The following is an 18,248-nucleotide window of genomic DNA, read 5'->3' as shown; positions in this document are numbered from 1 at the left end:
CCAGTTGGCGAAGGATAGAAGTCAATATAGAGCTTTTGTGAACGCAGCATTGAACCTCCGGGTTGCAGTGGCCATAGGGTTATAATAATAATAATAATAATAATAATAATAATAATAATAATAATAATAATAATAATAATAATAATACAAAGAGATCGTAAAGAGAAAATATCACAGGATGCATAGTAGCATAGCTAAACTTCTAGGCTCTATTATTACATATTCCATATAGAGATTATTTATGAAATTACTATGAATAGTTGTCTATGGCAAGTGAACCATTAGCCATACGAATACCACAAATTGTATTCGACTCTTTTTTTAAAATAAATAAATAAATAAATATAAATAATTTCTAATTAAATATATGCTTTCAGTTTTAACTGAGATTTATGTTCAATTTTGCTTTTTATATGTATATAGGTCAGAATATGTTATTCATCGGCTCACCGCAGCACAATGAAATACTAAAATAAGTTATAAACTAAAAATGATCAAGTTAAAGCACGAATACTGCAATGTATGATTAATTATTCTCGTTGTTATTACCAAATTTATGATTTAAAGTGTTATGGCACATTACAGTTTTTTTTTTTTTTTTTAATATTGACAAATCTAATACATAAAAATGAAACTAAATTTAGTGGGTGATCGAACCATGGGAACTATTTCAAATATTTTTTTGAATATAGTTATCACCCACCTTGAATTGGGAGTTTACCATGTCAATTTGAGTAAAATGTGTGTCTTAAGGGAGCCCGTCAGATTACATAAACTGTTCATTACAAATAAACGGAGACGGATCCAATCGTTTTTGAAAATTCCTATTTTAAGGGGGTTATTTTATAAATATGTATATTTGCGCCATATTCTCTAATGTTTGTGATTGCATCACGGGGAAAGAAGCTAAACAATTTGAAATGGATTTCGGAACATAGCTAGCACACATTTCGAGCTAGGATATTATCCTGTCACTTTGATTCCAAAGCGAATTCTTAAGGGGATAGCGGAGATCAAAATTTATGAGGAAAGCAGTCTTATGAGTTCCTCAAACTACGAACATGAAAACTCAGTATATAGACTTCTCACTAAAAATAAACGGACACACGGCCCAGTGCTTTTTTTTTTTTTTTTTTTTTTAAGTTTCGTGTTTTAAGCGAGTAGGAGAAAGAGGGCATATTCTATCTGTTTTTCGCCACCGGGATAATAGCTGACTCATTTGTAATGAATTTTATACTATAGTTAGCACCAACATCGAGCTGAATTCTTATACTGTTACTTTGATTAAATTGCGTATCCCAAGTGAGTAGGGGTATTCAAAAATATCTATACCAAAGATAGATTATATTTACGGATTTTTAGTATTACACTTTCATTGAAAAGCGTTTTCCAAGGGCAGGAAGGGGTTCAAATACTGTCCATAAACTATTCTCCCCGTGGAATGGACGAAGATTTAAACTAGTTGGATATCTAATAAGGTATCAGCTAGATTTTACTTCAAGGTTGACAACAGTAATATTATACTGACTTAAATTCATTTTACATTATCACTTTGTCAGTATCAGTGTGTGATCTAGGTAAGTGTATGAATTCACTGGCTGGAACTGAAATTTATTATAAGGTAATTTGGGGTAGTCCCGACACGCTAAGCATATTTTCATCCTCAGACAGCTTCAGTTTATCTACATCTAAATTATTACACACACTACAATACTTTATACATTCGTCCTCATAAACATACTAATTTCGTATCTCGAACGTAATTGTTATCTGTTCAATTTCCCGCAAACGCTACAGATACGCAACATCGAGGGAGACATTCCGATACTTGCTATGTGGAGTTCCGATACTTCTTTTAAATAGAAATTAAAAAAATTAAAAGAATTCAATAATACAGGTATAAATATAAGTGACAAATGTAAGTAGCACAAGGGGGGCGCGGTGGCTCAGTGGTAGAGCGTTCACTTCCGGCGCTAGGGGTCCCTGGTTCGATCCCAGCTCGCGCTGTGTGGACTTTGTGGTGGACAAACACAGTGCTCGTGGGTTTTCTCGGGGTTCTCCCGTTTCCTGCCACTTTCTTCATTCCACCATTTCACTCATCTCTCATCATCACCGTCTCCTTTAGCCTAACCGGCATAACCGTGGAACGTAAAACTTAAAGATTTCATTTCATTTTTGTAAGTAGCACATTCATATATTAAAATTTTAGAAAACCTTAAAAATGTGTCCTGATTTATGCCACAAGTTATTCTTTTCATAACACTCTTTAGAAGTCTTAGAAAGTGATTCTACTATGTCTTTTCTAGCTCTAGCGAATAGGTTTCTGTGTAGTCACTGATAGATGCCGGCTTTAGAAGTTATATATGCAATCGTATCTAGCCATTTCCCACTTGCTGAAACGGTGTTCTATTTAGTTTTTATCAGCATAGGAAAAAGTTACCCGACGTAAATCGGTGACAATGAGACCAAATCCCACGGCGTCAAATTTTACAAACTCCTTCTCTTGCTTTTCTGAGATGGTTGAGCAATCCTTGGACTTCTTATTAATGAACCTATCTACTTTGAATACTCTATTTCGTAACGTATTTCTAGACACATCAAATCCCTCTAGCTGAAATTGTTAGTGGCATTTCGTTTTGAACAGCCTTAAGGGCTTCAAAGAAATGACCAACTGCACTGAACAGTTTTTACGTTGATTACGTACAATTCTGCCGTAATTATAAATGTAAAACATTGATAAGTTCATTTGAACCGTTTAGCTTTGATACTAATATAATACGTTGTACGAATTGCAAAATTGCAGAAGTGTCGGAACTCCCCAACATTGACTGTCGCGAATAAACCGAAATAAGCTGACCAATGTTAGTTAAATATATCCTTATATAGAACCACTGAAACAGGAATAACCACCCACCATACTCTAGGCTATAGAGCACCAACTTACATATGGTACATTATTTCCTTCTTTCTCTCTTATCAAGTAAGTGGACGCTTAGCTACGTTAAACCGTATTTTACATGACACTACCTTATAGAAAGGTATTTAGACAACTCATCTGACTTAAACTTGTCTATCTGATTTCGAAAATAATCATAGAAATGTTAAGTTTCTCTTTTAACTTACAACACAGTCTGACACCTGTGAGTACTAACTTTGTCTCCCTCGAAAATCAAGTTAGGTACAGGACTACAAGCTTAGAATTGTCGGACCAAATATCGGGACCACCCTAAACGACCTTACCATAATCTGATAAATCAAGCTGAAAATGGAAAGACGTAAAATGGGACTACTAACTAGCTTTGTACGAATACACGATATATAGTGTAGAACATATCTTTGTAACAATTCCATTGAAATGAAAATCTCTTAAGATATTCCTTTCCTATGATTCAAGAAATTCTGGCTTTAATTTTTCGCTGAAGTAAGATACGGATCGGATTCCATTCAAGTCTGTATATGAACATCTTAATAGTGTTTATGTACGATGAATTTGGACAAAAACTTTTTCATTTCCTACATACTTTACATACTTGTAAGCAGTGGCGTATTTAGGGGGGGGGGCTTCCGGGCTTAACCCCCCCCCCGAAATCTTACTTACTATAGTAAAGTATATGAAATATCTTGCAGAATTTTCACATTTTCGGGCAAAGCCCTCCCCGAAAGTTAGCAAAGCCCCCCCCGAAAGAAAATCGTAAATACGCCACTGCTTGTAAGTATAGGTTGATTTATTAGAATGAAATTATGTAGTTTCTTGCTAAAAACGGTCATAATGTCTGAAATTCAACATGCTTGTAGTAAATAACTTTGTTTAAATTTTAAAAGAATGTTTGGATGTTATTGTTTCAAAATTGGTTCATTTATGATTCCAAATGTGTTAAAGTGAAAGGCAAATTTGTCTAAGAAATAATGTCGATATTAGTGCATCATGTAAACTCTTCTTTTGATTTGGAACAATAATAATGCACACGCTTGTATGAGAACATTTTTCATAGTTACATATCATAATAATAGGCTTCAACTAGTGCAATATAAATACATGTTAAATATAATATTTTAATTAATCTTAAACATTAGCACTCACAGTGAAGAGAGCCCTATTTTCAGACACTTATTATAATTTTGGGATAAATGCATCAGTGTAATACGAAGAATTTGCTAGATTGTAATATTTTTAAGCAAGTTACGATGGATCACTGTAGAATATATTATTATTAAATGATTGATAAATTAACAACGTTCTCCTGTTCCACAAGGTAAATGTTGGCAAGGTACTTACAGTACATAGATCTCCAGGCTACTTACTTTCCCAAATTAATTCCCGTTTCTCATTATTAATTTTTCACAGCTTCACAATGTACAATGGCTTCAATTCTACATTTGGAATTGTTAATAAGTAAAATAATTAAAATATTTTTAATCCGCTCTTTCATTCGTTATAGTTTCTATTATATCCTTTGGAATACGTTTCTTCCGAAGTAGTATTCTAACCAATTTTTTCTCATAATATCCAAAAATTGTTCTCATTTTCACGGTTTTCTTCAATATTTTATATTTGTGCCACTTTTCCCTACTTACTTTTTTGCTATTTTGTTAGATTCCCGCATTTCTGATTGTTTTAATAGCTTTTGTAAATTTTTGTCTTGTATAATAAAATACTAAGTTAAATATTGGCCTCTCATCGAGGCCTGCAGTAGCTTGAGGGTAACCCCACTCAAAACCGTCTTTACATTTATATTTATTTCATATGTTCCATAATTTTTCCTTGAAATTTCTCTTAATATCCTCGATTCAGATTACGCACAACCGAAGATACATTTAGGTGCGTTGGAACAAGGTTTTCAATACAAAAGCTAACAAACCTTCTTCATTCTCATAATTTTCAAGTTAATCTGTTTCTTCATGCAAATTTCATTTAACATGTTAAATATTTGATTTTGAGAATTTGTTACTTTGCTTTATGCCCTTATACTAGGATAAAACCTACAATTCAAAATGCGTTTAAATCACTTATTGAAAATGAATTGAAATCTTTGAGTTTTACATCCCACGGTTATGCCGGTGAGGCTAAAGGAGACGATGAAGATGAGAAATGAATGAAATGGTGGAATGAAGAAAGTGGGAGGAAACGAGAGAACCCCGAGAAAACCCACGAGCACGGTGTTTGTCCACTACAAAGTAAACACGGCGCGAGCTGGGATCGAACCAGGGATCCTAAGCACTGGAGGTGAAGAAATCACTTATTGAGTTTCAATTAGGTTGGACTCTTACAAGGAACGGACATGAAAGTGTCATCCGGACATCTGAATCAAACTTAGTCCATTCGGTAAACATAACAAAGATATGATTATGTACAAAAAATTAGATGCCATGGACAACAGAGTAAGTCCCTGGGTCCCATTAACCCTGTTAGTATAAAAAAAATCGTAGACTCGCAGTGAAATAGCTATTGCATCAACACTGTTCATTGGAAAGTCATGGTTTATAGTTCATTCTCTTCAGCATGAAACAAGCTTTCCAGATGTGCTATGTATTGGGAACCATAACGTACTTGAACAGAGAAAATTGGGAGAATGTCAGGAAAATTCCCTCCAGAAATCCCTCCCATCAACTTTGAACCCCTCTGGAGTGGCCCCGGGTAAAAGCACACAATCCAAATGTATCTCGACAAATACTAAAGGGGATAAAAAATGTGTGTACCAACGTCTTGTATTGATAAACGGAATAGATATGAGGGAAAAGCTTGAATACCAATACACACTTTCTCTGGAGGGAATTTTCCTGACATTCTCCCAATTTTCTCTGTTCAAGTACGTTATGGGTCCCAATACATAGCACATCTGGAAGCTTGTTTCATGCTGAAGAGAATGAACTATAAACCATGACTTTCCAATGAACAGTGTTGATGGAATAGCTATTTCACTGCGAGTCTATGATTTTCTTTATACTAACAGGGTTAATGGGACCCAGGGGCTTACTCCGTTGTCCATGGCATCTAATTTTTTGTGCATGACCATATCTTTGTTATTTTTATCAAATGAACTAAGTTTGATTCGGATGCCCGGATGACACGTTCATGTCCGTTCCTTGTTAGTAAGAGTCGAATTTGCGCTCACCATATTTATTTATTTATTCAGCTTCTTAGGCAGGAAATGTTGAAGACTAATTGCCTTGACAAAAAGGGAGGAAATACAACTGCTCCGGCACCATTTGCTTATATGATAATTACCACTTTATAGCAAGAAAGACTCTTTAAAAGAATTGGGAACACGTTGGTTTACCTTTGGTGGGACAGGGTACTGATGTAGTCTCTCGCCATGCGAATTTGTGGTGGACAACACCGTCTCCGTGGGTTTTCTCGGGCTTCTCCCGTTTACTTCCACATTCTCACTCCAGTACTTATTTCATAATCATTCACTTTCATTAACCATCCATCTCCTTTATATCCTAAAGCGTTAGGATTAGGATTAGGAATTAGATTTCTGGGCTTTCAGCATCTTTGGCCATGTTAGTCCATCACGTATGAGGGATCACGTCCCTTGGCCTTCATGCTATCCAAGGAAAGGGAAGGAAGAAAGAATTGGGGGAGGGCGGAAAGTGGTCTGGGACCTGTATGTTAGGTACTGGGCATTTGCTTGGTATGAATGGGGAAAACCTAGGAAAATCTCACCCACGATGGCTGGTCTGAAAACGCTTTTACACTTTTAACCGAGTGTTTAGCCTCAATGGCATAATTGTGAAAAGTTAAATTACAAATTTTATTTTTTTTAAAGAACTTAAAAAGAAAAATAAATTAGTCTTAGCTCTTCCCAAGTGAATGATGAATATATGCGCGTGTTAATTCGAATATTCCATGCTCAAATGTTGCATCCATCAATTTCCTTCTTAGACTTCATCTTGTTTGTTAAAAAAGTGCTCCTGATCAATTAACAGGTAATGCCATGTTTTAAAAAAAATAAAAATAATTTCATATTTTTAAAAGGAAAAAAAAATCCGGTTGGAAAGGGTTAACTGTGTTCCAACATTTATAAGTACAAGTACCGTACACAGAAATTTAAGGGAAGGGGTTCAAGGGGTCTTCTAGAAGTCAAATACAACTTCTTTGTAGTCAGTTTCATAAGGCGAGAAGGTAACATCCCTCGCTTACAGTACCGTAAGCAGAAATTCGTCAACGGGGGAGGGGGACTACTTAATATAATTTCAGGTGTTTGTATACATATGCTGATAAGGTTTATTTAATATCTTGCTCAAGAAAAGAGGGTTAAAATCCTGAAATCTCCCTTGAGTACGCCACTGCTACTGTACCTAAATGCAAATATTGGTTGTAGTCGTTGTTTAAGAAAAACAAAGTTAAATCCTCAAACATTTCGAAAAAACAGTACAGTATAGTACAGTTTGGAGAGAAAAGTATATTTTCCTCTAGATGCAGTGTCAATTTTTCAACTTGAATATCAATAAAATTAGACATGGAAATTCAGATTCCGTTTTATTTCATTTATTTATTTATTTATTTGCATTTTCTTTTTTTTTTTTCGTTTTTCTAAGAAAACTTTTTCCAAGTTTTACTTGAAGAAAACACATCTTTCTTTACTAAGTCTATGCTAAAAAATCTAAAGCTTAAGATTGTAGTTACTTACGCGTGTAGCAAGATACAGCAACTAACCAGACAAGGAATAAACACCAGAACATACTCGTTTTGTGGCAAGGAAAACAATCCCGAAAAAAATTATATTTTGTTTAGTTTAGGAAGAAAACCAGAAAGGAAAAGGAACTTGAATCACTGCTAATTATTTTTTGACCTTTCAACGATAGTTGTCATCAGCTCCGTGCGCACACAATCAGATGTTTCACACAACTGTGGCCACCTCGAACGACTTAAAGCCAGCAAATCGTGGTGAGGCTTCATTTACGATCCTCGTTACTACCCATTTGGTACTTGACATCAACATCTATTGTCTGTAATGCGATTCGTTTCGTCGCCTTATATAGTCGGAGATAGCAATTCGTAACAATATGAATTTTAATTCATTGCACTAACAACATGTTAAGAATACTATTCTATAGTGCATTTTATGTCTTATATTCAATCTTTGGTATTTCATGACATTGAAAGCCATGAATAACGTATTTCAATCCGTGTCTTTCTCTCGATATTTATAGATGTTATTAAATACTACTAGTTATAATAACTAGAGCTGGAATTTCTATGTAAACAGATTTTTTTTCCTTTACATCACATGCATCATTAACAAGGGGTCGGGGAGACGCATTCCCTCAGATTTTAGTCAAGTATATTTAAAGAAACTATACTATTTTATATATATACTGTATATATAACTTTTGACGGGAAGAGGATTTTGATTTTGATTCACCCGACCCCCTCCCCCAGATTTAAAAAGCTAACGACGCCAGTGTTTATATGCACACTCATGTCCAAAATTATTGTCGCATATCTATAACTGTATTCTTGTAAGAATATAATTCGATAATGATTTTGCAGGGGTACTTTTAATACTGATACTATGTATATAATCGGGAAATGTATATTTGTAGTAAATTTCATAGGAAAAGAATTATAAACACGAAAATTATAATGAGTAAAATAAATTGTTGCTAAATTGACAAGAAAATTTTATTTTCGTTTAATTGTTCTTATTTACTGCTCTTTTGACATGAAATTTGCCATATACATGTCTTTGCCAATTACACACATACTAACATTATAAGAAATACCAGGCGAATTCGTTATCAAATTATATTCCTAGAAAAACACATTTATAGACATGCGACAATAATTTTGGACATGAGTGTACATGCGAGGAACCAAAAGAAAATGTTGACGAAATATGTAAGTAGGGATGTAATAGTCAAGTTTTATATTACATTTTTTTTTTTTTTTTTTACATGTTTTGCTCAATGTTACATATTCTTAAAGGAGCAGTTCGAGTTAAAAACAAGTTTGGTGCATTGGAAAGAGAAACAAAAAATAAGAGACCCGTATTGTTTTAATACCTTCATAGGCCGTCTCGTTCAGCTTCTATAGGTATTTGTTTTTGATGAATAGTAAGTGCTGACGTCACGCGTGGGCTACGCGAGGAACTCAATGTGAGTCAGCAACCACTTCCTTGTACGCAGCTGATAACCTTTAATAGTACAGTGGATTTAATAGATTGTGTTTTGGATTTGTTAGCAGTCTTGCTTTGTATTGAATTCTTGAGGGACGTTTTTGTTAGTTGTCTTTCCTAGAACATTAGCATAAAAAAGAGTAAAGAGAGAGATCAGTAATTACGTAGTGTTTCGCGAAGCAATGTTTCTTCCATACGTGTTTTTAGGGGAGCACTGTTCCCGAAGCTTTGAGAGTGCCCCTCGGAGGAGACCAAAATAATAAGTCTATAATATAATAAATATAATAGTACTGTGTGAAAATAATGTGCCTCTCTGAATGCTGAGTGTACTCCCCCCTTGGAACATTTTTTTCTGAAAGAAACAGGTATGAAGTAGAAAACGTGTTAACACTGAGCGTGCAGTGCCTGCGAAGTGAAGTAGAAATGCCTAACACATGCTGTGTTTTCGGTTGTAATTCTCGTACGATTAAGACTGAGGACATAAAGTATATTTTTTACGTTTCCAAGTCGTGAAAAATCACCAAATCGATATAAATTATGGCTCAAGAAAATCAATAGGAAAAAGATGTGCCAAATAAAAACACACGTGTTCCAAACATCATAAAGAGTCCGATTTCGAGCAGTCAGGATTACTCTAAGAAAAGTTAATGCCAGTGGCGGATCCAGGCTGGGGCCTGGGGGCCCTACGCCCCCAGCTTTTTTGAGTGACAGAAATAATTTAAGCTATTATTTAGATATTCTTGAAAGTTTATAGCAAACATGATATACCTATCATATCTTCTAAATAGCAAATTAACAACCTTTCCTGTGGGAAGTAGGATCATCTATGGAGGAGAAGAGCCAAAAGCTGTGACTGTAATCATGAATAAGGAAATTGAAATACTGAAGCTAACTCAGTATGCAGATAATTGGATAACAACAGTGGAAATTAAATGGAAAAAAATTAAATTTTGGATAATTAATGCGTACTTTCAATACCGCCTACCAACTCAAGATTTTGTAAACAAAATACAGGACATAATAGGACAAAGAGGTAATAATAGTATTCTGCTGTTGGCAGACACAAATGCAAAGTCGACAATGTGGGGAGCACAAGAAAACGATGACAAGGGTGACTTAGTAGAAGATTTAATTATTCAAAATGGACTGCAAATCTTAAACGTGGGAAATAGACCAACCTTTATAGGAAACAGAGGAAAATCACACATAGATGTATCATGTGCAACCACTGAGTTAGCAAACAGAGTAAAAAATTGGCATCTGGGAGACAGTAACACGCTAAGTGATCACGAAATTATAACCATAGAGATTCAGGCAAACCAAACAACCAAAGTAGCAGAGACATATAATATAAAGAAAACAAACTGGAATAAGTTTAAAGATAATTTAAAGCTACCACAAATAGAAGAAGATAGTAATGTTACACAAATAATACAGGAAATAGAGTTAGTAACCAAAGAAGCACTAAAAGATGCTACCCCAACAAATAAGGAAATTAAGAAATACGAAGACTTTTGGAACCCCAAACTCCAGAGGTTGAAACGAATAGCAACATCAGCAAGAAAAAGCTACCAATCAACACTTCATCCCATTCTGAAGGAAAGGAGATTGGAAAAATACAGAATTGCTAAAAGGGAATACAAAGAAGAACTATTAGAGGCAAAAAAGAAAAGTTGGGATTTATTCCTTAAAAAGAATATAGAATCAGATCCATGGGGAACACCCTACAAACTAATTACACAAAAAGTCAACCCTCTAATATTGAGCACAGTTAAAAAACCTGATGGAATGCTAACTACGAACAGAGAGGAAACATTAACGGCATTAGCAAATAAGTTCTTCCCAAAGGATATAAAGGAGACAGATACGGAAAGTAACATCGAGTTAAGAAACAAAATGATGGAGGAAACCATTGATACTGTACCCGAAGAAGATCTGGTAACAAATGAGGAGATGGAAAAGATAATGAAGAAACTTAAAAACAAAAAAGCACCAGGAATAGATGGACTAAAGAATGAAATATACAAAAAGGCAAAAGATATTTGGACACCATATCTAGCTAGACTATTTAACTGGTTACTTAAGAAGCAACTTTTCCCAGATTCCTGGAAAGTTTCAAAGTTAAGTATCCTATCTAAAGGACCAGAAAAGGACGCCTCAGAAGTTGGATCTTATAGACCCATTTGCTTGCTTAAAAACATTTCCAAAATTTTTGAAAGAATAATCCTAAACAGGTTACAAAAATATAGAGACGTTAAGGATGATCAATTACAATATGGTTTTAGAACTGGAAAATCAACAGAAGACGCCATAAATAGATTAGTAGATAATATAAAGGAAAAAAGGTACGAACGAAAATATGTCTTAGCACTCTTTATAGATATTGAAGGAGCTTTTGACAATCTTTGGTTTCCCTCTCTTCTAGAAAATATCAGAAAATTAAATTTGCCTAAATACATAATAAACTTAATAAGAAATTACTTATTAAACAGGAAAATCATAATACCGAACGAAGAAGGAGACATAGAAATTGAGACCGAGAAAGGTTGCCCACAAGGTTCTATCCTGGGACCAACTTTATGGGACATTGAGCTACAACCATGCTTGGAAGTATTAAACAAGATGCAGGAAGTGGACATAGTTGTTGCATTTGCCGACGATATTGCAATAACAGCAAGTGGAAATAGCAGAAGAGAATTAGAATCTAAAACTGCAAAAATAATAGAACAATTAGACAAGTGGAGCAAAGATAGTAAACTGAAACTATCAACGAGCAAAACTAAATACCTAATTTTTGGAACAAAGTTACAACGAAACCCAATAATAAAGCTAAATAATATAAACATAAAAAGAGAACAAAAGATAAGATATCTGGGAATAATATTAGATGAAAAACTAAATTTTGATGCACATTTTAAATATATAACAACTAGAGGGAACAGCATAGCAAATAAATTAATTACGATAGCTAGAAACAAATACAAACTACCATTGAAAATAATAAATTTGTACCAAGAAACCATTTTAGCAGATGCAATAACATATGCATCAAGTGTTTGGATTGGGAGAACATTAGAGAATAAAACATATAAGAATAGATTAAATAGACCACAAAGAAACATACTCATAAGATTAAGTGGAGCTTTTTCATCAACATCACATAGCTCATTAAGTATAATATTAGGAGTAAAACCCATGAATATTGTAGCTCTGCAGAGGGCAGCGAACTATTGGTTAAGAAAAGGAAATCTAGACAAAATCAGGAATACATTTGATAAAGAACTAAATACCGAAAAAGAAATTGAAGATCATATGATAGCAATTTGGAATGAAGATTGGCAACGGTATGAAGGAGCTCACAGAGTACATCAGATATTTCCAAACATAAAAGATAGACTACAAATAAAACATTTAAATCCCACTTACGGAATAATTCATTTCCTAACAGGACATGGACCGTATGAAGATTACTTGTATAAAATAAAATCCAAACGAACACCAAGCTGTGAATGTGGAGAAATTGGCACACCAGAACACCACATTATGTGGTGCCCAACAATGGAAGATGACGTGATACTAAGAAGGGATATTCGAAACAAGACTTTACAAGAAATATTAACTAGTAAGGAAGATTGTGAGAAATTGAAAAAAATAACTAATGAATACTCAGATATAAGAAGAAATATGTACAGAAGAAATTTAAACAATGGAGAGAATTAAAGTGATGGATGAAAGAAAATGAACGAATGTGAGACTTGTTCCTGGACCGGAGAAAAGACTCCAGGAGAGGAAACACAGGAAATCCGTGTCTCCCACCGGGAACAATTGAATGAAAGTATGCACCTCCAGCCAAGGGACTGGAAGAGGAATTCCGGTGCAAGAGTGTGTGAAGAAGAGTGCGTGAAGTGGAGAGTGGTGGTGGGTTCACGGGAGGGAATAGGGTAATGGCAAGAAAGTACAAAATGGAAAACACCGCATTTACCGTTTCGGGCGCCAGGTGAATTTGGTGAGGATAGCACTGGGATACAACGGACCGGGGTCCACACTAAGTGCTCCGAGTGGACCCCGGACCCAGTCTATAAGAACCAGCCAAGATACCAAGGAACGCAAAATGAGCGGTTAAAAGAAATAAATACATAATGAATACAGTATTAGAGTAAAATGAAAAGATAAATTTTTAGTATGTGGAAGAGAGAAAGTAGACAATAAATGGAAAAACATACAGGCTGAAAAACTAAAAGCTTAAGTTAAGCCAGAAATTCATGTGGTGCAAGGTGAAGTTAAATATAAATATATACGAGTATATATAAATAGAAAGTCATATAGGTGAAAAATAAGTGTCAGTGATTATTAGTGTTAGTGACAGCAAAAGCATACAGTGTAGTGTAGTGTTAAGAATATTAGTTTTGGTGCACAAGTGTTAGTGTGGAAACACAGGTGAAAACCATTAGTGCAGTGAAAGAAATAGGTGAATACCAAAGAAATATATTTAAATATATATATATAAAACATATGGGTGAAAAAAACCTAATCATACAGGGAAAACCTGCAAGAAACAAGAAGAAGCCTAAGGTAAAAAGAAGAAGCAGCCAATAGGTAAAAACATAAATACGCAGAGAACACAGATACCAAACACACACACAGAAATACACAAAAAACAAGCAATCTAGATTCAAACTTATTTGTTAAATTCTTAGTTTTTTTTTGTTTGTTTTTCGTTTTTGTAAATTTTCCCTTTTTTGGTCTCTTTTCCTTCCCTATCCTTTCCCTCCCAAATTTTCCTATTTTTTTTCTTTTTTTCACTTATGGAAATAAAGAAAAAAAACAAAACTACTATAGAAATCATTCGCAATGATGATAACTCGTCGGTTTTCGAATGCTCTAGGTAACCGACTAAGAGTAACGCGACTGAGCGAATGAAAAAAAAAAAAAAAAAAAAAACCTATCATAGTCTGGGTTCTGACTGCCCCCCCCCCCTTCGTTTTTACCGTCTAGATCCACCTCTTGCTAATACCAGGAGAATTATTTACACGCAAACTGAGAAAGAATGCTGTTCCAAGTACATTATTGTAAGGTTTAGAATCCGAGCCATTGAACAAGCGCCGATCTATGTCCAGTTACCAACGTAAAAATATTGTACAAGACTCAATTGACGGTTGTAGTGAAGACGAGGCATTAAAGGGTAATAGCGACGGTGTCACTCATGATTAATGTCCGGATTTGTATGTGATTACATATTTTTCCTTCATATGTAGGTTCGTCAAATCCTTAAATGTTTGTGATTCACACCTGTAGGGTGCTTCAACTGAAGTTTCATATTACATATTTTTACATATTTTGACCAATATTACATATTTCTATGGTTTTTAAATTTTTTTTTTTTACATAAAACTGTCTTAAAATTTTGCGTTTACTGAAATTTTAATTTAAAATAAAAATAATAAACTTTCCAACTGTGCAAGGCTTGCATCTAGATTCAATTTTGTCATGCCTATCTTTTCGTTTCTATCTTTTCTCTCTTTTTTATTTGTCAAACTATGTTTCGCAGAATTTTCGCCGATAACAAAATAAATATAAGAAGAAACAAGTAAAAATCCCCCCTTTAGGGTACATTAGCAACACCCTTTATTCTCAACTCTGGAGGAAGATAGATCACGTGCCTGACAGGCGACTGGCCAGGAGATTCCTAAAATGAAATCTATTTGATTGTTATCGGAGGTCGGCCGGGAAAAAAGATGAAATTAAATCCTGCAATTCAAGTTAAAACTGTATGCTAGTGTGCTTCCAGGAATTTACTGCAAGAGTTCGTTCCAAGAAACTGGCGACAATGGCAATATCCTATCAGGTAACCTAAGCTTCGCTTGTTCAACTGAATGACAGGAGAACAGTATTGTAGTATAGCAGTTGCAAAACGCACGTGTTCTATATTGACCGTCGAAGTTAGAAATGGCTCCGGTTGCCTCAACTTTATCCGCGAAATTGCGGTCGTGGGCAGTGGCGGCGGTTGGACGTTAGAAGTGGGGGGGAAGGCATGATCTCAACAATTGTATATCAATGTTAGATTTCCTGATTGTTTCTAACACTGTTTGATGAAAGGTTGTATAACTAATAGGATACTATGTTTTTTCACTTAAAATGCCGTATATCGTATTTCTATTTTATTAGGTAAATTCATAAGAGCAATACAGGTAGGTACTAGCCCTTTATACTCTTAAACAACGAAAGAAGTGATTTGAGTTCTTGCTCATGAACATCTTAAAATTCTGTCTGTAAAATTGTGTGATCAGATTATTTAATAAATTTACAAAATAAATAAATAGAAGGGATAATATTAATCATAATAGTAATAAATAATGACGCTTGTATTGTACAAGTTATATTGAAACTGGGAATTAATGAACAATTTATACTCTTAATTCCACACATGCCATTAAATGAATGTTTTTACTCTTAGAAAATGAAATACAGGAAGTACTGCAAGCATATGTTATGACATTTAAAGAAATATGCAATTGCAATATTAATTGCTTTAAATTTCAATTAAAGCGCAATTCCTGTAGCTTTCTTAACTCTATGGGAAGACAAATAACCAATACGTACTCACGCAACGGCAAATATCATATGGCACCATTTTTTTCCTATAAAACAGTAATACATACAAAACCTTTACCAGGGTGTCCACATTCTGGAAAATAAGTGAAAGTCAGGGAAAGGTCAGGGAAGTAAAAATGTATCAGGTGAAGTCAGGGAAATGACAGATTGGTCAGGGAAAATCAGGAGAAAATCGATTTAGGTCCATTGTTCAATTATTGAATTTATGAAATATTTTTGATTTCTTTACTGTTACTGGATGCAAAATGTGGTGTTCTCAATGATGATATTGAGGGAGTCAATATTCTCTGATATAGTCGTTGAAACTAGTTTTCTGCGAAAAACACATCTAACTACATCCTGGCATATTTGCTCAAAAGGGTAGACGCTGTTCTAGAAGAATTGCATGGTGCCACGAGGATATCTGGACAAGTGGCTGAAAACGCGAAGAAATAGTATCTCCAGCTTACAGTGAAAGCTCAGGCTGAAGAATTTAAGGAACACTAAAATGAATTCATAGCCAATGATAGAGATGGTATTGGACTTGTTGAGTTTTTTTACTTAGTCTTAGGAAATGAGAAGAACTTCTTTGACTTATGGTCAGTTATGAAATGTGTTTTATCTTCTTTCACGGAAACGCATTTTTTGAAAGTGGTTTCACAATAAATAAAATACTCATTGTTGACAACTTACAAGAAGAATCTCTGGTGGCTCAACGGGTCATATATGATTTTGTGATGAGAATAGGTGGATCATCAGGATTAATAATTACAAGAGGTATGATAAATTCAGTGAGAAGTTCAATGAGACAATATCAGGTGTATTTGGAAAAGAAAAGAGAAATAAATGCTGGAGACGAGAAGAGGAGAGAGAAACGGAGGATTTAGCAACAACTAAAGGACCTGGAGGAAGAAAAGAAAATTAACCTGCGAAGACAAGGATATTCACATCAATGAGAAGAGAACTATGCGAGAAAATATGAAAACAAATTTCTAAATTTGTTGCATTTAACAACTGCTCCAGCAAAAGTACGTGTTACATAATGTGTGTGTGTGTGTGTTTTTAATAAATCATGTATGAACTGTTTATTACTATAGGCAATATTATAATGCTATGTAATTGGTATTATAATGTGTAAGCATATAATGTGTATTTTTTTCATATCTTAAGTACTTTGTATACTGCACACTTTTGTTTGTAACTTTACATTTTGTGTAATATGTTGGCCTAATTAATAACGGCCTAATGCACATATTGGTAAATTTACATTCCTTTCGAAAGAAAATTGAAAAAGAAAGAAACAGAAGTGGAATAGAATAAGGCCAACTATGGGGAGTGTGGAGGCTGGGGTTTCTTTCTTTTTTCGATATTTTTAAGTTATTCAGGGGTCAGGGAAATCTGTTACTTTCGTCATGGAAAGTCAGGGAAAAGTCAGAGATCTTTTCTCCAAATTGTATGGACACCCTGTTTACATTTCCAAATAAAAGTATATAAATTAGGACGTCACTTAAAAAAGTGGGGGGCAACTGCCCCCTCTTGCCCCCCCTAATCGCCGCCCATGGTCGTGGGTAACTATCGATGATGCGTCTACTACGGACGGTAAAGTGGTGTTGTGCCAAGAGTATGATAAAAAAAATTGGATGTTCAATGAAATCTCAGAACAACATGTACAAAGTGCACTCCATGCAAGAAATAAAAATTTGTGAACTGAAAAAAAAAAAAAGTACGCTTGACACAAATGCATCGAGATACTTCAGTGAGTGGGTTTTCAAAGACTTGTTCCAATCAATGATAGAAGCAAACATTCCTTGGAACAAAGTTCAAGTGCCAAAATACCGTGCTTTTCTGGAGAGGTACTGCGGGCGTAGAATTCCTGACGAATCCACTCTTCGAAAGTGTTATCTTGAAGTTTGTTATAAGGAAGCTATAGATACCATTAGGGCAGAAATAGGTAGTTCATATATTTGGATTCCTGTGGACGAAACAACAGACGTTTTGGGACGTAATGTAGCAAATTTAGTGGTTGGAAAGTTAAGTGAAGATGCTCCATCTAAATCCTATCTTATTGCGAGTAAATTGCTGGAACGCACGAATCATTTCACGATTGCTCGCTTTGTAAATGATGGTCTTAAAGTGTTGTGGCTGGGAGGAGTTCAGGAAGAAAAAGTCCTTGTTCTCTATACAGACAGTGCAGCGTACATGTTAAAAGCGGCTAGAGCACTTACAGTTTTTTACTCTCACTTAATTCATTTCACCTGTATGGCCCATGCTCTTCAGCATGTTGCTGAAGAAGCGAGAGACAACTTTTGCGAAGTAAATCAACTTGTTTCTTCCACGAAAAAGATTTTGTTAAAGCGCCACAACGTGTTCAAGTTTACAGAGATCAACTACCCGACGTGCCACTTCTTCCGGAGCCTGTGCTAACGCGATGGGGCACTTGGATACAGGCAGTACATTTCTACAATGAACATTTTCAAAAAATTAAGCCTGTTGTTCATTCAGTTCCATCGGAGTCTGCTATGTCAGTTGGCATTG

At 34.9% G+C, this 18,248-nt stretch overlaps 1 protein-coding gene across 1 annotated transcript in view; it reads right to left on the bottom strand.

The window, feature by feature from the left end:
* Nucleotides 1-7,864, bottom strand: part of LOC145669212 (uncharacterized) — a 213,228-nt gene extending 205,364 nt beyond the window's left edge. The window contains exon 1 of the mRNA XM_081737539.1: nucleotides 7,635-7,864. Within this exon, the coding sequence (XP_081593665.1) occupies nucleotides 7,635-7,686 (52 nt within the window). The 5' untranslated portion in view covers nucleotides 7,687-7,864. The remainder of the gene's footprint in view (nucleotides 1-7,634) is intronic.
* Nucleotides 7,865-18,248: the final 10,384 nt, after the last annotated feature.

This window comes from Thermobia domestica, chromosome 13, assembly GCF_964235325.1.
Source record: "Thermobia domestica chromosome 13, izTheDome1.hap1.1, whole genome shotgun sequence".
Taxonomy (NCBI): Eukaryota; Metazoa; Arthropoda; class Insecta; order Zygentoma; family Lepismatidae; genus Thermobia; species Thermobia domestica.
This window is presented reverse-complemented; position numbering and strand designations above follow the sequence as displayed.